The 23323-nt window shown below is 40.1% G+C and overlaps 1 protein-coding gene across 2 annotated transcripts in view; it reads right to left on the bottom strand.

Moving 5' to 3' along the window:
• The window catches only part of NKAIN2 (sodium/potassium transporting ATPase interacting 2), a gene marked incomplete at both ends in the record, with an annotated part of 569261 nt that extends 548511 nt beyond the window's left edge, over nt 1-20750 (bottom strand). For both annotated transcript variants that reach the window (XM_084283651.1, XM_084283652.1), the window contains one exon: nt 20697-20750. In XM_084283651.1, the coding sequence (XP_084139777.1) occupies nt 20697-20750 (54 nt within the window). The remainder of the gene's footprint in view (nt 1-20696) is intronic.
• Between the last annotated feature and the right edge of the window lie 2573 nt (nt 20751-23323).

Genomic DNA, 23323 nt, shown 5'->3' with positions numbered 1-23323 from the left:
GTGAAATGCAGTTATTCACAAAGTCAGCATAAACTGAGTTTAACTGGTCTTGTGCCTGAGCTAGATAAATTGAAGAAATGAGGGGAGGGGGTCAAGAGGATGGAGTTAGTGTCTTTTGTCAGTCTCTCATGCCCAGAGACAGGACAAGGGGCAACAGGCACAAACTGCAGCACAGGAAGTTCCAGCTGAATATGAGAGGGTGCTTCTTCACCATGAGGGTGACAGAGCCCTGGCGCAGGTTGTCCAGAGAGGTTGTGGAGTCTCCTTCTCTGGAGATATTCAAAACCCGCCTGGATGCCATCCTGCGCATTGTGCTCTAGGTGATCCTGTTCAGCAGAGGGATTGGACTAGATGATTTATCTTCAGAAGTCCCTTCCAACCCTGCCCATTCTGTGAAGGAAAATATCTTTTGAATATAACAAAAATTAGGCTTTAAGACTTTCTTAAATTTTTAGCACGTACAAATTCTAACTATTAATATTACTAACAGTTCCGTAAAGAGAGAATAACATATATGAGTAAGCATTCATAATAGGATATAAAGGATATTGAGATAGCATCTGATAGCATCATGCATATAACTGCCCATCTGTTTCTATAGAATACATTTAACATAACATTTAATCACTTCCTATAGAAAATGAAGTCAGATACATATGCTTTAAAACTTTATTAGGAGATGGTATGGGGGAAAAAAGGAGAAATTAAAAATTAAGCGGGAAACTTATTTCTATTATATTTCTTCTTCTTTGACAATATTTACAACCACAAAGATAGGTGAGTAAAAAGGAGATAATAGCTAGAAGGCATTGCATTCTAGCAATGAAGTAATCAAAACTGGAAAAATCCCTGTTTGAGTTCCCTATTGCCAAATATAAGGAGCATTCTAAGCTTTACAAATGTCAAATATCATCATCCAATTAATTTTTATGGATACAACACAAGAAATACAAATAAAAAAAGAAAATACAACAGAAAAAAAAAAAAAAAAGAAAAAAAAAGATTCAAAGAATTATAGCAAGCAGCACATTTCCAATGAAGTAATCATACCGTTTACTGCAAGTAGTCTGGATGGAAAACTGAGGCAAGATAACAAAGCCACTACATTAATGTTTTTGTGTAGTTGTGGCTACCAATAATTTCCTTAATTGCTTGGCTGATATACAGGTCGCATGTACTGTTACTCTGGCAATTGCAGAGTTCCCATAAACTAAGACTTTCAAAGCTACCAAAAAAAAGTATATTAAATTTTAACAGAACTGAATGACTGAAAACAGGGGCAGCTTTCAAAAACTTCAGTCTTGGTTTCACAATCTCAGAATTAGTCCATTGAAAACACACTTGCCTGAACTGAAAAACACTGGAAACAGGAAAAAAGCATCACTGATTTTTATAAACCCAGAAAGAAAACTGTTCATCTGACAGTACCAGAACTATGTTTATGAAGATTGTAGGTCCTAACGAAATATGTTTTACTGTAAGGTTGTTTTTTTAATGTTATTGTTTTTTTTTCCTAGTCTGGCAGATGGCAGTAAACTCATAGCAATGGTAATCAGATGGATATGCAATAAATAAACCAAAACATCCTTTTTTTTTTTTTCTTCTTTCCCCAAGATTCGAAGGATGACACAGCCAAAGACGAGGACAAATTAGAGTAAGAACAGCTCGTTTCTGCCTGTTAGGATACCAGCAATGTAAAACTTGGGCCCAATGGTGAGCAGAAACACCATTCTGTGCAAAACATGGTTCAGGCACATGGCAAAGAATATGCACAAAAGATGACCAAAAAAATCCAATATAAATATTAGAGTATCTTCAGCTGCTCTGGAAATTGCTTGTTCAGATAAATAAAAAAGGTACAAAGAGAAATAGAAAAGGCATACTCAATGGCAAAATACCACAATCAGGTGCAGAGTGCCAGCACTCTCTGTTCACCACCTCCAACCCCTTCATCCTGCTACGAGGGGACTCTCAGCCTCAGGCTGCTTCCAGCTACTTGCACAGGGCAGTGATCTATGGCGAGGAGTTGGAGAGTAGAGAAAACAAAAAAAAAAAGAGAGTGAGAAAAAAAAAAAAAAAAATGAACAATGCTATGAAAATTTTCATGCTTCCTGAATTGTCTTACCCAATGTTTCTAGTAGACACAGAAAACTCCAAGCATACTTTTTTTTTTTCTTATTGTTGATACTGCTTTTAATGTCCCATTGAATAAAATCAGACCATAACCAGTACCAGTAACTTAGCAGAAGAAAGTAAGCTTAAAAAAATCACTTTGTAAGACTCTTTTTTTTTTTTTTTTTTTTTTTAGATAACTGCCAACGACGATAGAAACAACCAAATTTTAGAGTTCAAGCAAAAGAAATAAAAGTTGCATTTGGTCCTTATACTTTAATCCTGCATCACCTGACAAAGCAACTTGGCATTGTAATGAAGTAGCTTCCATAAGGGACTTTCTTGAGTCAAAATTCAGTTACCAAGACCTGTAACTGAGCTTTGAACCAGTTTACTAAAGGAATTAAAATCACTTCTGAAATGGAAAACATCAAGGGTTAAGGCCTTAGGTCCAGTTATGACTGACTGATGTCATGACTCTGGTCAAGTCATGGAGGTTATTTCTACCTGACTGAATACCATACTAAACAAATTGCCAGTACAGGTCTACCCTTTATTCTGTTTATGCATGTGATAACAGAAAAGGTGCAAGTGATCCATGGAGTTGAGCACAGGTACATTTCTGTACAGGACTCCTCTATTACACATATATGGACTTTTGAGTTTCTTTTTCATTTCTCTACAGCATTCTTGACTCAGCCTGAAAATGAAATTAATAGATGTTCCCAGTGTTCTTGGGCTGCTGGTGAGGGTCCTCTTGGGATGGCAGAGGAGTGAAGGCTTCAGTCCCTATCTTCTCAAGAGGGCAAAGAATGGATGCTTTTTTCTTATGTGCCCAACAAGTCACTTATGTGAAAAATGGGCAGCACTAGAGCTACCACCACTCCTTCTCCAGACATGCTGCGATGAAAAGGACCGAGCCTCCCCTTGGAGTAATCTCTGTGCCTGGCTCCAGAACAAGCTGCAAGTGTGGATCTTAACCGCACACATGTGGGGAAGACTGAGATGCTTTTCCCACCCTCACCCCAATTCTGTTTACCCTATTCACCCCATTCATTGTAGAGAAACCAAGCAACTCACCTATGTTGGGACCTGAAACAGGCCCACAGGATGAATTTAAATAGTTTCAATACATTTGCTATTTCTTAGCTTACTGTGTAGCTAAAGCAGCAAAAGGATGCTGCCTTCAGGCCTCATTAGAAGTTAAGGTGAGCTGGAAGAGTAAGTACAGATGAGCAAACTAAAGGAAAATCATTTAGCTTAATAAATTACTAGACATACCAATATGTCTAGCAAAGCTTCAGGGGATTTTAGCAAACACTTAAATTTTGAACTTAACTTTTGTATGGTAATTGATGAAGTGCACAAAAACACACATTTCTAAAGGAGTATTAAAATCAAATTAGGAAAAGGCAGAGTTAAAAGCTCACATTTGTAAGAATTATCTCCCCCCCATCAAAATAACACTTTTTTATATATACATTCAGCAACTACAAAACATGCAGTGCTTTACAAAAATAAATAAATAAATAAATAAATGTTAAAGGAGAATGATTTTATGGTTTTGTAAGTTAAGTGAGAGAAAAGGCAAAAAAAAAGAGCAGGTTTTGGGAGTAGGAGAAACCTGTAAACTACCACCTTGCCTTAACAAAATGGTCTCTCTCTGTGGGTAGTCTTAAAAACTATGAAGGTTGCCCAATTGGAATACAGTCATTCCTTTATTGCGTATCTTGTTACTGTGGACTTAGTTTTGCCTTAAAAATAAAAGTTTATAAAATTTATGAATAAAAGCTCTCTCACTGGCATTACATGGGTCCTCACTTTATATTGATTTCTTTACTGTAAAATCTAAGTTGAAGTTTGAGTTCTAGTAGACTTTCTAAATATAGTCTGAATAAACTATAGACTATGTTGCAACTTTAACATTACTGAGATGTGTATTTTTTTTTTTCAAAAATAAACTTTAAATACACATTACTGCTGCTAAACGAAATAATCTAGAAGTATTTTTTCCATATACACTACTCAAATGGCTCAGCAGACCTCTCGTGTAGGTGACTAGAATGAGCAGGCATTTCTCCACCAAAATAAACCAGTTCTGAAGGCCAGCCTGACTGGCTGCTGCCAGAAATCCCCACATACCATTAGCCCATCCCTTGGGTCTCCACAGACATCTCTGTTCCCCAAGGTGCTGCTCCAATGCCTCTAAACCAACAAGATCCCTGGTCAGCCAGGGGTCCAGCAGCTGTACTCAAAATCTGTACTTGCCCCTGGAGTTAACACCAGCTCTGAAGAGGACTTCTGTATGTCTGCGTTTCATGCACAGTCCTGGGGCTTACCATCTCCACTTATTATCTAAGTTACTTTCTCTTTTTCTCTCCTCTCCTTCCTCATTCTCCCAAATTAGCAGTCTAGCATCAGTAATAAAAGGAGGAGGTAGTAGCATGAATGACCTTTCCCATTTAATTCAATGACAGAAATACGAAACATTTATCATTTACTCAGCTCATAGGACTGCTAAAGACAAATTCACCTGTGACACATGCATCAAGATAAATTCTTATCTGTTTCTAGTACACTTTCATTACTATCAGATTTATCATCCATTCTCCTGAAGTCCTGAGTACCACCCATGCAGCGTAGGAGAATAAGACTCTATTCAATTCACCAGGATTCTATTTAAAAAAAAAAAAATAATTTAAAAAAAGCACACAAATTTATAACTCTGACTTCACTCGCACATATTTGCTTAGGCTGTTGCCTCCTTTGTTGCAATGGACATTTAACCCACTCCTTAAACTTACCCATTAGTTAATAAATGGCTTAAATCTCTGCCTACGCCTATGTGAGCTAACATACTAACACTGTCTTCTTGAAGTCCTGTTTTCCATTTCAAGCTGTAGAGCTATATGAGTTTTTACTTGAAAGTCCCCAAACTCCATGACATATTGAGGATCCCCACTTCAGTTCACCTGCACATAACTACTTCAAATATGATTTTGATGCCAAATATATCTTTACACAACACAGACACCCCTTTTCCTGTATAGGTGTGTATATGTATAATGTTCACATGTATTTCCTTATATGTATATATCAAACATATTGTCCTGGTTTTAGTTAGAACAGAATTAATTTTCTTCCTAGTAGCTGGTGGAATGCTGTGTTTTGGCTTAGGATGAGAAGAGTGCTGATAACACCCCGATGTTTTAATTGTTGCAGAGCAGTGCTTATACCAAGCCAAGGACATCTCAGCCTTTTGCTCTGTCCTGCCAACAGGCAGGCTGGGGGTGCAGTAAGAGCTGGGAGGGGACAGACCCAGGACAGGTGACCCAAACTAGCCAAAGGGTTATTCCATACCATCTGACGTCATGCTAAACAATATATAGGGGTGGCTAGCCGGGGGGAGGGGGCCGGACTGCTCGGGGTTAGGCTGGGCATCGGTCAGCGGGTGGTGAGCAATTGCATTGTGCATCACTTGTTTGTACATATTATTATTATTTTCCTATTATCACCATTGTAACATTATTGTTATTATTGTTATTATTATTTTGTTATTATTATTTTCCTGTCTTATTAAACTGTCTTTATCTCAACTCACGGGCTTCACTTTCCATTTCTCTCCCCCGTCCCAGAGAGGGAGGGGGGAGGGTGAGCGAACGGCTGCGTGGTGTTTAGCTGCCAGCTGGGTTAAACCACGACACATATACACCAATTTTTTCTAGCTGGCATTCTCCCTTCAACCCCTCCAATTCATCTGGACCATGAATCCCTGAAAAACTATTACTCATTTTGGTCTTTTAGATTTCATAACAGTGTAAAAAATTAGGTTGATCTGAAGTTGATCCCATCTCTGATTGGACTTCGTCATCTTTCTCTTCCCTCCCATTCCTCTTCCCTTTACTTCATGCCCACATCTCATGATGGTTCAGCTACTATGTCAAAAATCAGTTCATACTTTCCTAACTGCACTTCTTGAAAGCCTTTATTAAGCCTTACTATAATCCCATTAATTTTGGTCTATGGATTTTCTTTTACTAAATGTACCTTCTCCAATATGTGCAACATTTCTTGGGAGCTTCTTTTTCTCCTGTGTTGCCTCAACAGAACTAATATTCTCTTTGCACTTTTAACCTGTTACCTATAGGAATAAAAACTCTAGTCCAATTAAATATTTGTAGATTCATTTGGCTAGACATTGACTTGTCACCTAAAAGATTACTAACTGCAGCCTGGAGGATTCATGAAGCCTCACTGACACATGAAATCAGAAGGAGTAAATCTGTCCCTATGTATTAGTAGCTATATAGTAAGAAATTGTTGCTGCTTATATAGCTTAGTTAATAGCTATACAAGTTATACTTCTCATAGCAGCAGCAGAAGACAAGCTAACACAACAAATGTCAAATAAGCAATGGCTCTACATATCCTTTGTTACTACCAGACATTTCAAGGAAGTAATACAAGTAGAACCCAAATGGTGAAAAGATATGAACAGTGACAAAAACAGTGTATGAAAAAAACCTGCTCTCCAATTCTCCATTAGCGCCTGTCAGCTCTTGAAAAGCAGAGACTCAGTCAATATTATGAGGTAAATAGTCCTTATAAGGATGAATTTTGTTAACTGCATTTTACAGCTTTCCTGTTTACCATTATATCCATCTTATTGCATAAGCAAGCCTGAAGAAAATGCTTCTTTATTTTTGTTTGTTTGTTTTTCTTAATGTACTGTGAAGATCCATAAGTAAATGCTCTCGGTTAACAACTCTGGTTACAGCAGAGTGTGTGCACACACTCCACATGTCTGTGGAGGAGACACAGCAGAGCTGCATGAGCATCTGCCTTTCAATTCTACTTTTCTTCAGACCTACCCTGCTTCAAAAGCAGCACACTATGTCATGCAACATATCTGCCAGGATAACAGCCCCTGCAAAGGAGTCTGCCATTCCTCAGTTTTTCTGCCAGCATTCCACCAAAGAGACCATGGCCCTACAGCCAGCCCAAGAAGGCCAGCCTGGGCTCCTGATGAGGAGAGCTTGCCAGTGTCATTGAACAATGGATTACAAAGATGAAGGCACTGAAAGCTAATATTGAAAAGAAAAAAAGAAAAGAAGAAAGAAGAAGAAAGAAAGAAGAAGAAAGAAGAAGAAAGAAGAAGAAAGAAAGAAGAAGAAAGAAGAAGAAAGAAGAAGAAAGAAGAAGAAAGAAGAAGAAAGAAGAAGAAAGAAGAAAGAAGAAGAAAGAAGAAGAAAGAAGAAGAAAGAAGAAGAAAGAAAGAAGAAGAAGAAGGAAGAAGAAAGAAGAACAAAGAAGAAGAAAGAAAGAAGAAGAAAGAAGAAGAAGGAAGAAGAAAGAAGAAGAAGAAGAAGAAAAAAGAAAGATTTGAGTCAATATTTTAAAGCTCCTGTACATTTAGCAGAGTGCTACTCCAGATGTGCATGGAGGCGGACAGTGTGTAGGCATTCTCTGTACACTAGGCACCTAATTTAGGACCTGATATTCTGTATCAAGTTGGTAGAGATGTTAGTTCTTCCAGAGCATGATTTAGAGCACCTAAGTTAGGTTTGCCAAATACTAATAAAGTGAATGAATTCGTCCCTTGGGACACCTGCCTGCCTACATCACCTTGATAGGCAGCCTTGGCACAGAGGTAACTGGTATGAATTCCTCTCAGGTGCTTGCATGGATGGGAAAGAATGACAATGAATAAGGAAAGAGGTACAGAAAATGACACAGATCTCCAATATCATGCACTAGAAATACCTCCTTTAAGATGATACTAACTGTCTAGTGAAAGAGCTTGTATTATTTCTGCAGCCATAGGAAGACTGTACAGTAGACACAAGAAGAAATGGGTTATAACAGAAAAAGAAAGAAAGAAAAAAACAACACAATATTTTATAAATATAAGTACTCTTATTAAAAAAAAAAAAAAATTACAGATGCACATCTTCCCTAAGTCATTATTAAATGACTATGGACTGCACTTCCCCTTTCCAAGGCCACCTTCTTTATGGCGGCACTGCTCACAGCACGGGCTATCCATTAAAACCACTGTCGTGTAAAGCATTTTTCTTCATGAAATTAGCATGCTAATAATGTCAAAGCAAGTATTTTTCTTACACTGCAGGAACATTAACTGAAATACAAAATTTTCTAACCCATTTTTAATAGAAAATGATGATGGTCTAACATTCCTGAAATGTGGAGGCAAAGCATGGAAGGAAAATCTAGGTAGATCAATATTACAAAAAGAACTACCAATTAGAAATATTTATGTAAATTTGTAAACCTACCTTTCAGCTTACTATCAGCTCATGTAGAGACAATTATTGATCAATATCCTGTCAAGTAAAACATAATTCTAGAGATTTATTTTCTTTGTCCCTCACCTTTACCTAAGACCCACTGAATTTCCATTGAAATAAATAAATCATCTGTACTTTTTGACCTTTTAAAAATATTCACTAAGCACATTTTATCTTTATCAAATTTGATGTTCTAAAGGGATTTGTGTGGCAGCGTTAGAATACTGACCTTATACAAGTTCCAGCATGGCTACCATATAAAGCATGGTACTTTTAGTAGAAATAAATAGTTACCATTGCACACAGATAATTCGGGTCTAGGTTGACCCCTGTGTAAGAGGCAGAACAAAACCACACGACTCTAGGAAAGATCTGCACAATTAGGAAGACAGAACTAGCAGGGACCACAACATTCATCAGGTCAGGTTCCTCACAAACACAGGTTGACACCACACACAAATGCCCCTGTAAGACTACCCATCTTCAGCAAGTATGCCTCAGCACACTCCTCCCAATAAATTTCTGAAATGGTGTAACAGCTCTAAGCTACAAGGCTCCACTAAAGAAGATCTGAGACAACCTGGTACCAGTCTCAGGTCTCTGCATAAGACAGAGCTTTCTTAACCACTTTCCTAATGGATTATATGAGTGAGAAATTGATGCATTTCACTGTAAAATCATTTAACACTGAAAGATTTGGGATGTGGAAAACTAATTGACCATTGCTATGTTGGGGTAAGAAGAACGCCCCTGTTCACAGCTTATACAATTTGCATCTTCTATAAGGGTTGTTAGATATTGGAACGGGCTGCCCAGGGAAGTGGTGGAGTCACCATCCCTGGAGGTCTTTAAAAGACATTTAGATGTAGAGCTTAGGGATATGGTTTAGTGGAGGACTGTTAGTGTTAGGTCAGAGGTAGGACTCGATGATCTTGAGGTCTCTTCCAACCTAGAAATTTTGTGATTCTGTGATCTTCCATTTGTGACAGACATATCTTCCAAACTGCCTCAGACAAGTCCATTCTAAAGCACTTTTCAGGCACTTGTTGGCATTATCAGTTTTCATTTTCACAGATTTCAAACACCTCAGACCATTAACACCCCACTCCAGTTCCTGCCCCCAAGTTTACCACTGACTGTGCTGCTATTCTCCAATTCTCTCTCAATGATCCTACCAGTTCAGCTGTGAGAGAAAACAAATGCACACACCACACCCCACCCTCCCACCCCCAAACCATTATAATTGGATGTGTCAGTACTTGTGCTGAGTATCAGAGCAGCTAGTATCTTCAGTTCAACCATTCTCCGGAGACCTCAAACTGAAAGGTAGTAGGGATTCTCTATAATAAATCTAGGTTTTCCTATTCATATAAAAACATACCAGCAGTGTATCAAAAGCCAGCTATTTTAAATGGTATAATCATAAAAAGAAATGTCAAATATTCACTGTTCAATCCGTTCATCACTGTGGTTTTGAATAGCTGTCTTGTCTTAAATTAGTAAGGAAACTGTCTGGAATAGATGCTGCAGTTTTCAGAACACCTTTTTTTGACCTTCCAAGAAAAGTCGGGGTTTGTTTATACGCAGAAGTCCAATTAGTTACCCCAAATACTGCAGAACTTCTAATTCATTTAAACTTTGAAAAACAAATCTAAACCAGGAACAAAGGAAAAACCTACACAGTCACATGTTTACATTCACTAAGCCATTTTGAGCTGCACACTACACAGATCTGAGCTAAGAGAAGCAAGTTTTGAGGCTGTGCACATGCAACTCATTGCAAAAGCCAAAATGCCAAGACATGGCCCTTAAAAATGTGTTCTTGGGTTTGACCAACAAACCTTGTTGTTTATTGGAAATATTTTTCCCAGTTTGAGTGTACATTAGCTCTTAACTGCATTACAGTGGCACTGTGCCATGTCTATATTTGTCTTTGATACCAACCAGCCCAGTTCTCACAGTAGCAACAGCAGCCAAAGCACCATTACACTATCTTAAGAACTTTGAAGAAGTCGCTTGGCACCTGTTTTTAGTTCTGCTGGAATTAGAGAGAGATTGAGAAGTTAACATAAAATGCTTACAACTCAGAAATATCCCCAGTGCACCAATACTCCTTGAGGCTACACTATCTTAACAGGGACCTGAATACCTGGCTTTCTAGTGAAGGCACTCAGCATGATCCGAGATGCTCAGATATCAGTGCCTTTCTCGCTCGTCTGTTAAAAGGGCTAATTAAAAATTGCTGGAAGTTCCAAGCATCCTTACAGGCACTGCATCCTTAACAAGCATGTGAATAGCCCCAGATTCATCACTGCTTCGTTCCTGTTTTACACCTACTTTATTAACTGAAACCACAAGTGCTCCGGCATCCTACTTTGGTTTAGCACAGAGAACGGTTACACTCATAACTTCTATTATCATCAGTGGTAGTTACGTATATGTGCTGGGCAGAAAGGAGCAGCTGTCCTCTAATAAGGCACTAGTCATGACAAATATAATACTGACATGGGACCCACATAATTGTCTTTGTAAGCACACTACAAAGCAAGAATGATTGCAAATGCCAGAATCCACAAAAAACGCAACATTCTCCCTCCACTTTTTTATTTCAATTCGCAGAGAACAGCACATTTCTGCAGCAAATAGAGCTTACTAAACCAGCTGCCTTTTGTTATCGTCCTTATGCCTATCTGTGATATTATACAACAGATACCACTTTATCAGTGCCCATAAATAACTTTTATTATGCATCTCAAAAAGCACAGTTTAGCACTACACAGAACAGACACCATCTCTTCCAGTGGTTGAAGCCAGCAACTTTCTTTTGTATCTGCCTCCAGGTGATGGCTTTCACTTACAATAAATAAATAAATAAAAATTGTACTAGACAGAAGACCTGTAAACATTCTGAGAAACAGGCATCATTGGGTATATTGATGAATGCTGCATGCAACTCCATTTTGTTGTGGTTTTCCCTCTACAAGTACCAAATTTACTGCTAGCTCCACACTCAGAAAAGCCAGTCTGATAAAATCAGATAATGAACTCTGTTTTCAGGATACACTGAAGCCCATGTCTTATGTTAACATGACCAGTGCCATCATCTGGCGCAGTACCAACTGCTGTCATTGTCTGTGACTGCTACTAGTGTCATAATAAATAAATAAATAAATAAATAAATAAATAAATAAATAAATAAATAAATAAAAGCTAACTGGCCTAAAGAGCATGATATGGGAGTGGCTTCAAGGAGAGAAAAAATAATAATAAAAAAAAAAAAAAGAAAAAGAAAAAAGGGAAATATCAAATTTTAGCTAATAAAAAAAATGAAATCTATATTTTGATTATTTTTTTTTCAGACAAGCATGTTATTCTTTTTCATTCCTTTAGCTGCTAATGTTTTCAATTGTTTTACTGTTGTTTGCTCTTCCAATTTGAATAGTGATGTAATGACATATGACTGCCTGATATTCAGTGGTACTCACAGCACCTTTGTCACTGGTGGCTCAAGTACACAATGAGCAGTATCTTCAGTTTAATGTATTTGTGGCTTTGTGAAGGCAGCAGTGACATACAACCAGCTCTTTTCTCCTTTTGTTTCTGTGCTTTGTAATGGAACAGCCTGCCACAGAGACTGTGGCCAGAGAATAATGGAAAATGCTGGGCCATTGTTGGCCATGGCAAAAATTTGCAAACTTTACATTTTGTTTAATTATTGAAGAATGACTTTTCAAAGATCCATGTATTGTTGTAAAGAGACATCATAGTATCTATCTTCTTTTCCTCACAAAAGCTTTTTATCTTCAAATGAAAAGAATATACGTGTTGAGGGACAATTAGTAGTCTCCTATGAAGAAGTTTAAGGGAAATTTTAATTAGTAAATTGACTGATGGTATGAGTCACCTGGAAGGGAATTACATTAGTTCCTAAGACTGTCAAGTTTAGTTACATAAATATTAACCAGTATCTTAGCATTAAATGAAATTTATACAATTTCATAAAGTTAAGGGTCTCAAGTCTCGTTCTGGAAACCATTTTAATTCACTACTATGGAATCACTCATTGAGACAGCAAATGTTGTTCAAGGTGAGCAGAGGCAGCACTCTGACCCTTGTTCCAGGTCTGTAACATAACTTCTATTCATCCAGAAGAAACATTACACATCATCCATGTATATTTTGCCTAAATCCTAAATAACATCTTCACAGTCTGTCCTCTCTTCTTAATACAAAGATACCATCAAAGATGAACAGGCTTAACTGTGTAATGAGGTAAGTAAACAAAGGTGCATGCAGAATAGAGGCTGGCATTTCATCCCCAACTGGGCAGCAACTCAATGACCCAATACAGTCAATGGAAAGAGGCAGCCACCTCCATAAGGTGAAAGAGGCAGCCACCTCCATAAGGTGAAAGAGGCAGCCACCTCCACAGCCCACATATTACATGCTTAAATGAGACAGCAAGAATCTCTCTCCTGTCATCTGCAAATGGTCCTGCATTTTTGCATTCAGAGATGTGATGTAACGTTTGACCAGCATCATAATTTTGACATGTCTCTCAGAAATAACAGAATTGACTTCATTTGCTGCTTTCTGTACAAAATTCTACTAATGAGAATCCCTTCATAAGAAAAGAAGGGTGAAGAAACTAGACCTCAATCTGTTACGGTATGAATACAGGGTATGATAGGCTTTTCCTGTTCCCATTCATGTAACTGGTAACTTATCATTTCCATGTAACTGGTGATTTGCCAGTAGGGATACAGGCTAAAATCCCAGCTGAGGAAAAAAAAAATAGAAAAAAAAATAGAGAAAAAATAGAAAAAAAAAAAAAAAAAAGTCATGTTAGAAGCTATTACTACAAATGGCACAGGAAAATCTGAGATTCATTTATGTCACATAAAGGGAACTTTACTGGTTTTAGCAATCAGTAGCATAATCAGTATTTCTTATATATGTTACATCATTGCTTAGGCAGCAGAAAAGCACATTTGTGTCTGACAGACAAGTCTGAGCCTCAAATGAAAGACATTTTCAAGGTATCCAGCTGTATGCAAACATTTAAGTAGGAGGCAGTAGAGCCCTAAACTGATAAACATTTCTCATGAGTTATGTATGAATTAAAATCAAGTTTTTATTAAAAATGCATAAGTATGATCTGTGGTGAATAGAACTATTAACTATGCATGTTTACTTTTTAGTGAACACAGATATCAGTAATTTTTCCTCTGAATGTCATTTCCATCAGAGGGTTATGCAATAATACAGTGCTGACACATTTCTTACATGCCATCTAGCTGGTACATATACATCTGGGCAGAGGGGGAAAGAAAGTAAACTGTGAAATGTCTATAGTCGCAGTGGCAAGAAAACTTCCTTTTAGCTACTGTGCATCTTCTACTTTACAAGTCAGATAGAACTCAGCAGCCCCTCTCTTTCACTCATTATATTAAAACAAATAAACAGAGACCAATCTGGATGACTATAAACTATTTGATACTTTGAAATCATTGTTTTCAGCTGTTATACTTTATGATTATAACCTTATATACAGTGGTTCCTGTCTTCCTCATTCCTGTAGGAAGCCTACAGAAAATTACCTAAAAACCAAAGTGAGCATAAATTAGTTTCATCAGATTGATTTTAGCATCAGTGAGTGGTTGCAGAAGAATGGAAAGCAGTATCTTGTGGTTTTCTGTTTGTTTTTTTATAAAAGGGTATCTTAATGGAAGTGTGCCCAGCAGCTGACATTACTCTGGTGAAACCAGGCTCCTTAGTTTCCTTCTACAGTCAACGGAGAGAGAAATGGCTTTCCAAAACAGCATTTCTCAATCTGGAGATCATGTCCATTCCTTAAAGTTAGGAAGTTCTCAGTAAAATGACTAGTAAAAATGCAAGAGGGAGGAAAACATAAATAATAAGGACTGTGAAGGGAAAAAACAGCATACTGTGGTCTACGATTTCTCCTTCCTGCACCCCCCAAAAAGCCTTCTTAAACCGAAGGACCCCTTTGTTTAACAAACAATTATAAAGAGCACTTAAAGGTAGGAAACTACCTTAGGCACTCTGACCTGCACCCTAAAGGAGTTCCTTTCCTGAACACGAAGCCCTTTACTGAGCCTAAAAAGATTATCCTAAATTAGATAGACCATGAATATTATTGCCCCCCATCTAAATATGAATATGAAAATACTCACTATTCTCATTCTCAACTAAATGCCACTTAAATTTAAAAAACATAAGTAAGCTTTAGAGGAATCCACTAACTCATCTTTTCCTCATGAAATGTTTTTGGGTATAGTTGTCTCTTTCGGCATTGTGCTCCTTGGATAATCTCTGAAACCAAATGGAACTACGGGACTACAAAGGCCATTTGGAGCATCTGGGGCTATCGAGGTAGTTCACTGAGCAGAGACATCAGGCTCCAGAGCAGGCATGGACTGAATCTCACCAATCCCTGAGACCAGAGAAGTTTCTCTAAGCTCTATGCTCCTGTGAAAATAGATGTTGAGACTAATGGAGACTAGTCTAATGGATGCTTGAAGAGTCCCATCAGATCCACCAGTACACTGAGAAGACCAAAGTCACTACCAACTCAAAACATTGTTTCTGCTTTCAACAATTCTGCAATGGAACATATTCCTGTCTGCTGACTCTTGAATGATAGCTTTCTCCCCACTGACTACAGAATGGCTATAGAGTTTTTCTGTATCTTTTAAAAAATGCTTACTTAGTGCTTTTGGTAAAGAAACTGAAAAAGAAAAAAATAAAATACTGCTGCTCATTGTTCAAGCTGCTAGCTCAAGTCTCCGTCAATACAAAATTAATTCCTACTGCCAAAGACTTGCCTCGTGGCTATGCAAGTATGGTAACTTAGCTAGATATTCTAGGTCCCTATTTTCAGGTAGTCTATTCAACTCCTCTCAATCTATTTAAACCTTTCCCACCTACCCATCATCACAGTATCTGAATGCTTAGTCTGCTCACTGAACTCTAAAAGAGTTCAGCTTCAAGAAGCAGTGAATTAGATTTGCTATTCAGCTGGGCTGAAATCTTTTACCCTGTAACTTAAAACAACATACTTGGCTTTTCTTGAAGTGTATGATTTGTTATTCACAATTATTATTACTCATTCACACTTCTATGAAAAAAAAAATCATACTGTACCATTCATAGTAAAAGTCAATCCACTAAAATTAAATGACACAATGTACTGTTACCTCTGACATCCACTATTTGTATGCATCACTGGTTTTGACCTCAAGTTATCAGAAATAAACAGACCAGTTCTGAATCTTTGGTATTTTATCTCAAAAACTGAATAGAAGAAGATTGTTTACTTTTCTACCAAGGTCTTACTTAAACCTAAAAAGGTTGCTACATATTCCTTTCATAGCAACAAAAAGTGTTCACTCTCTGAATTCATGAGCAAGTCCCATGAGTTTTATATATTCCCAGCAACACCTCAAAATTGACTCCTTAGTATTATAGCTTTCAAACATACATCTGCTGAAAATCTGCTATTCATGAGATTGTGATTGTACTAGCAATGAAAAGGAAACAATGTTTTTGGATACAATGAAACCAAGACTTTCACTTTCTTTCCTATCAAAATTGAAACAAAGCAAGAAGCAGAATTTTAAAGAAGGCACAGACGCACGTTGTCGACAGTCAAAATTTCAAAGGCCCACAGAGACTTAAATATAAGTACTATCTAAAAAGCAGAAACCAATTTTTTCTAATTTCTTTCTAAATTGGTAAACCTACAGATCTACAGGCTAAGAGGAATAACTACATCACTTTCCATTCCATTTGTGAAGCCCATTTCTTTAATTCCCCTAGTGCTAGCAGAAAATGTAGGAACATTTATATGTCATCAAAATTTTCCATTGCAGACATTTTTCTCTAAAGCTGGTATTGAAAACCATTGGCAACCAGAACAATGAAACACAATTAAAAGAAAAAAAATAAAAAACACACACACAAAAAAAGAACACCCTCCCCAAAAATATCAGCAATTGGAAGCAAAAAATCAGTTTCACTACTGATTTTCTATAGCCATAAAAAAAAAAAACCTACATACACTAGTTATGTGGTTTGATATGCTATTGTAAAGTATATATATATATAAGTATAAGTAAGTATATATAAAGGTGAGTACTTTCTCACTAGTTCTTTATTCCATAAAACCGTGGAGTAATTAATACTAGGGAGTCTCTCCTGTGAATATCTTCATTTTGCTCTCTGAGGGACCTCAGCTCTAATCTGACAAACCTCACTCCCGGAAGGTCCAGAGACAATTCAATCTGCAAACTGTTAAAATATGATTTATTTCTCTCTCCCCCCTTCCCGCCCCCCCAACCCAAGCAAAGATATTCATGGTATAAATTAGTGCCAAACTCTGTAGATAGCTTTGTGAAATAGATGAAAACCTGCCAAGTTCACCAATCCTGAAGAGTTTGAACTGTGTTTCAAACACGAAGAATACACTGTTACAATACACACTCCTTTAGAGCATCAGACTGAATCCCTTGGAATCACTAGCTGAGCCTTGATATATATGCTTGCAGCTTGTTTACAAATTTTATGTCTTAAAACTTTTTTAAAGTACCTTAACTGTATTACATTTTACTTTAAAAGAAACAGAAGAGAGAGACTAAGAGGCAAAATATACAAAAAAGAATAATATAAATATATGCAGATGGAAACTGAGCAATTGCAAAGGCTGAATTACCTGTCATTTAATTAGTCTTGGGAGTATGGAGATCTTATTGTTTCTATCCATCAGACAAAGACGATTTATGAAGACTTAAAAGTTTCCTCAGGAAATGATACTCTTTCTCATCATTCCACTTGGGGAGAAAGATTCTAAGTTGCAAACATGAAGTAATTTTTCCTGCTTTGCCACTGCTCTGAGTTTTCCCAAGCAGTAGCAGAGGACACAAGTTTTTAACTGGCTTCCATGGGGTTTTTGAAGCCTTTCAGTAAGCACTGAACCGACAATAATTGCAGCTGGTTCACCTTTGCTGCTCTTGCTATTAAAAAGTCTAAACGACAAGATATTAGTGTTACTGATGTAAGCTATTAATAGAAAAGGAGAAACACGAAAATAAGGAGGTGTAAAGGTCAGAAAGCAACAACAGAAGATTCATTCAATGCAACCAGGATGGCTGACACAGGACAAAAAATAGCAGAGGGTTCTCTATGCCCAGGGTTCTCTTCAGAAGGAGAGAGGACAAGAGAGACCAATTTAGTATCTTTAAAAAGTGAAAAGATATTTTAAAATAATTAACTCCGTATACAGAAAGCAATGCCTTGTTCCCAACATCAGCAAAATTAGCTCTTACTTGCTTTTAATTCTTCTCATTGGCTCCAAATGCAGAGGAAAATGAGCTGTCAAAGGTTGTTTTCCATAGTACAAATGAGAGCACAAATAGGAAGGTATATGTATGTTAATAAGCAGGGGAGCAATGATCAGTATGCCCTTGAGAGCAGAAACATTCCTTAAGCTTTCTGGTAATCTGATGGTACAGTATGTTGCCTCAGATATGAACATTTAAAATGCATTTATGAAAACAATTTTGCTTGTGCAGGAGATCCCTTAAGTTGATATAGCTCTACTCCTGAACCAGTCTTTCAACCAACCACCCTTTTTTGTCCATTTGTGGACAACTACATCATCTATAAATATGATATGCAACAACTTTGCTAATGAACTGCAGTATCCCTCAATACAACAATGAATACAACAGTGTACAGAGGCTCAATGTACAGAGCTACAAAGACCAGTCAGATCACCACACCCTAGCTCTGCAGAGATGGAAGAAAATCTTTTCACAAAAAATGGAGGAAACCTTTCTCAAAAGTCTCAAACTTTTTCTCTCTCTTGAAACAGTATTTTCTCCTTCCAATTATCATTTTAAAACTGAGATCCAGGTATTAGATCTTCATGTTAGAAGAGCATTTCCCCCCCCCCTTTTTTTTTATTATATACTTATCACTGCAGAAATGCTCCACCCACCCCCCCCCAAATCCCCATCAAATCAGGCCAGATGACTTCATCATCCTTTGTTTTTGATTTGCATCTGTATTAATGTGGCTGCTAATTCCAGAGTGATTCTTGACAGAATTTGCTCCTGTAAGTGGTCTTTACCTGAAAAGTAGTGACAACTGCTCCAACCACAGGCCTACCTAGGAGAGGTAAATCTCCTTGACTTAAAACTCGTGACCTGTTCCCACCTGATGGCATATGTATGACATGTGAAGGAATTTGACAAGTGATGTTAATATAAGTGCAAAGAGGTCAATTTTTTCCATTCCCAACTACTTTTTTTCTCATGTAAAGTATTATTTCTGCTTTGAACCTATCTAAATGCCATTACACAGGCCAAATGTGACTGAGAGATTTGTGTTGCAGCCAGCATGTCCTTTTCATGTTCAGGAAACATTTCCAAGTTTGTTTTCGGTTTATGAAAATACATTTGTGTTAGAGGTTTGCTTAAGCTACTCCAGAATGCATATTTTCTTATGTATATATGTATATGATACTGTAGTTCACAACCAATTTAAAAAAAATTACAGTAATGCTGCAATTCCACATCAGCTTACCTGCTCATCCGTCTGCTTATATATTCCTATGGGCATTTCTGTTTATGTTTTTTCTATGAGTTTTGTATGCATTTTTGTCACCATGAGTTAGCAAATATGTTTTCCTTCACAGACTTTCATAACAATAAAATTTTAACATCTTAGCACATTCCAGAGTCGTCATAATCTCCTGGTTGCTGATGGTGTTTAAAAAACAAACAAACAAAAAAAAAAAAATCTTTTATCCATACAAGGCACAATTTAAACCATTTTCATTTCCTTTTCAACAAAATATGAAAAGTACGCCTCTAAAACTTAAATGATCCTGAAGAACTTCAGTGATTAATTTTACATTTCTAAATTTCTGGAAAAGGTTACATTCCTACCATTTCACTCAAAATTCAATACTTCTATTCCAGATTCTTTTTTTAGGCAGTGAGCTTGAATAAATCACATCTGATAAGATACATCCAGCTACAAAGAACCAGATAACTTATTTGGGGAAAGCATATACAAATAAAATGCTTTCCAGAACACAAAAGGATTAAGGGTTGGTTACCACTGATGGAAAGACCACAGGCATTTTGAGTTTATGATCTGCTAACACATTGTCCTTTTTCTATGTACTGTTCTACTGATTTTGGTCCCTGAAACCTACTGTTTTTTTTCTTCTGTAGTTCTCTTTAGTACCTGTCTGCAGGAGAAGAATTGGCGACAATGCTGGTTGCTATTGATACCGACTAACACTTTCTCAGCTAAACTATTCACTAAGAGGTAGAGGGATGGAGTAACGTGATTTCCTTCCCTCTCTAAGGTTAACTGCTTAACAAAGGTGCCTTCTGCACCTGTTCTGCCAGCACATGAGTACTTGGTCTAAACGAAAATAAGAAATGGGGCATATTTCATTGACAGGTCTTTAGCCATGTGTCACTACAACCAAGTCCACAGGAATTCCATACATCATGTACCAGACCTGCTGACAGTGATCCAGGTACATATTACAGGAGGAGCCATTTCTTTAGTTTACTAACTTTAAACACAGTGACTTTTAAAGTGCAATACAATTGCACACTGACTAACCGTCTTGCAAAGCAGATCTATTTGTAGGCAGTTTCTTTGTTATTGTACCTCAGCGCCTACTTTTTAAACTCAGTCTAGTTTCATTTGGTAGCTGACCTTATAAGTGATGCCACATCTCCCCTCTATATGCAAGCATAAACACATAATCGTTTTAGTTCTGCAACAACACAATGATAAAACATTAACATACGCTGGCAAGTAAGTCGGAAAGACAAAAAAAAATATTTAAAAAAAAAATCACATCTGCAGAAGAGTGCAGACATAACAACTTCACCCACACACACACACCTGTACGGCAAACTGTTCACCACCTCCGCATCGCCCCTGCCAGGGCCGCGTCCCTGCTTTACATAACGCCAGCCGAACACCAGCTCGCCACGGGAAGCCGGGTACCAAGTTGAGCCGAGGCTCGGCGAAACTGACCGAGTTTACCAACTCCGCCGCGCGTCCACCGCAGCCGCCCTGGCGCGGCTCCCGCAGAACTACCTGTAACGCCGCCCCCGCCTCCCGCAAACCGCGGGGGGCTGCGGGGGCTCCCCGAAACACCCCCTCCTCCCCCTCTATTTCCCCCCACACCCCACCCCACCGCCGGCCGCCGCCGCCACTCACCAGCTGCGCGCCGCACACCGCCACCAGCGTGCAGCGGCCGCTGCAATAGCCCATGGCTCCCGGCACCCCGCGCCGCCGTCCCGCGCCGCTCCGCGCCCGCTCAGGCGGCGGGAGAGCACCGCCCGGCCGCCGCCCGGCTCCCGCCTGCCGCCGGCGCGCCCCGGCCCGGGACCCGCATGGGGGCGCGCCCGCCGCCGCCGCTGCCCGCCCGCCCCTAGCCGCGGCCGCAGCAGCCCCCGCCGCCTCGGCGGCCGCCGGCAGCGGGGCCGGCCGCCCCCGCGGAGGGCGGCGGCGCCGTGGGGAGGGCGGCGGCAGGTGCCTGCGGGAGCAGCCGCGCTCTGCCGCGCAGCCCCAGAGGCATCTGGGCTGCGAAGTTTGCCCCCCTTCAACTCCGCTCGCGAAGCGGCCGGGCTCGCAGCCGGCTGCGGCGGGAGGGGGGCGGGAGGGGGGGAGGAGGGATGGAGGGAGGGATGGATGGATGGAGGGAGGGAGGGAGGGACGGGGAGGCGAGGCGAGGCGAGGCAAGGCAGGCGGCGGCGCTGAGCTCAGTTCACGCTCGGAGAGCGGCTTCCCTCCTGCCCGCGGCGGAGGCGCTCCCCCACCCACCACCCACCCTCCATCTCCTCCTCCCCAGCCCTCCCGGTGGCAGCCCAGCAGCGGACACCCCTCGCCTTGGGGGTCCCCCGCGGGAGGTGCGGCTCTGCCGCTTTGTCTGTTCCAGCGCGGTGGAGGCGCCTTCACAACCCCCTACCCACCCACAGCCCCCTGACCCCTTTGTCTCGGCAGGACGCCCTTCCGCGCCCACCCTCCCGGAGCTCCCCCGCAGGCGGGGAGCGGGGCACAGCGTGGGGCTCAGTGCGGAGCCCGCAGCCCCCGCCCGTGGGCGCGGAGCGGAGCCGGCGCGGCCACAGCCCGGCGGCGGCGGCGCGGGGCGCGCTGCTGCCGCCTGCCGGGCTCGGCGGGAGGTGCAGGGGGAAGCCGCCGGCCCAGCCTCCGCGGCAGCCGCCGCCGGCACCGGGGAGAGCTCCCGGAGAGCTCCGGGGAGGAGGTGGTCGCCCTGCCAGCCAAAGCTGAGCGCGGAGGAGGGGGAAGGTCTGGAGGGGCTGATATGGGGGGCTCGAGGGATCCGGAGAAGAAGCCTGGAGGTGCAGGGTAAGAGCAAGAAAAGAAGGACAGATTTTGAGAAAAATAAAACATTGACTGGTTTCAGGAAACTGGTTCAGCTCATCATGATGACAAAGAATGTTTGCAACTACTTATATGGTTCAGCCTTCCTGTGCTATCAAAACCGCACAGAGCACATACAGTTGGTGGGGTATGTTATGTCAAATTCTGATGTGTCAATCAGCCTCCAAAGCCCTTTACTTGCTGTGTCATCAGCAGCAGCCTTGACATTGCATTCGGACCAGGTCACTTTTTTGCTGAGCTGCCCATTAGCTGGTGCAGTTTTAGCAGTGACATCAACAAATACGAACCGGAGGAACATCGTGAGCCTTTCTGATCAAATGTGGGTGTTCATTTGCAGCACAAATATGTGAAACTGGAAGCTCTCTGGAAACATAGAGCCCCAGGTAGTTTGCCTCTCACTTTCAAAGCACTCTTGTCAAAATAACTGGCAGCCTGTCAAATATGCAGTTATGACTCCTAAAATGCCATACAACATAATGAACCCTCCAAGGGGGAGCAAAACGCACATAAAGGTGACACTGGTCGTCCTCTACTCCATAACAACATCCTTGTGATTGTCAGCTTCTGTGCTACCAGAAACTATTGACCTGCCAAATTGCTGGTCATGCAGATTTCCCAGCACGGTAAATGTGCTCACTTTGGGACCTCAGGAGGCAGCAGCTAGGGAAACAGAACAAAAGGAACTGTGGAGATGCTGAGGTTCAGAAACAGCAAAGATATCCAGCGAGTGGCAGAAAATTGCTCAGGTGCCTACAGATTCAGATAGTCTTTCCTGACTTCTTCGGCATTCCCTTCATGTGGGGTTTTGTGGGTTTGTTTTAATTACAGAAATGGTATTTGTGTACAGATGTTAGCTGGTATTATGGCTGTTTGAACTTTACATTTGAACTAGACAAGATGTAGCAGCAGCATCTGCAGTTGCTGTGTAATTACCTCTGTCTCATCATCAGTATGCTATCTTTTGTGTAGTGGTCCCCTTTAATATAGCAAATCCTACCCCACTGAGAAGCCAGGGTGGCAAAATAAATAACTAAATACAATGGGAAACACTATTATCTAGGGCAGGTGTCTCATGTTAAAGCTGGCAAAGTGGCAAGAACAATGTATCTGATTGTCTAAGACTGGTCACTGGGAAGTTAACAGAAGGGGAAGTTCTACTTACCTGGACCCCTGAGAAGAAGCTAAAGCTAGTGTTGTATGTGTGTCTATAACTGATCTGGTTGTTTATTACCATGGGAGGCTTCCTAGGGAAAATGTGAGTAGTACTGATGGAGTCCAAAAGGATGATCTGTATGGACTCCTATAGCTCCTCAGAACTCCCTGATCCTTGTCTCTTTCTCAGCACTTTCTGCTATAGCTTTGCTTCTTAATAAGAATCTCTATTTTTTATCTTTTCCTGAGCTTCAAAGTAATTGTGTCTCCTTGTACTTCCGTCCTCC

Source organism: Netta rufina, assembly GCF_964035555.1.
Source record: "Netta rufina genome assembly, chromosome: 3".
NCBI lineage: Eukaryota > Metazoa > Chordata > Aves > Anseriformes > Anatidae > Netta > Netta rufina.
This window is presented reverse-complemented; position numbering and strand designations above follow the sequence as displayed.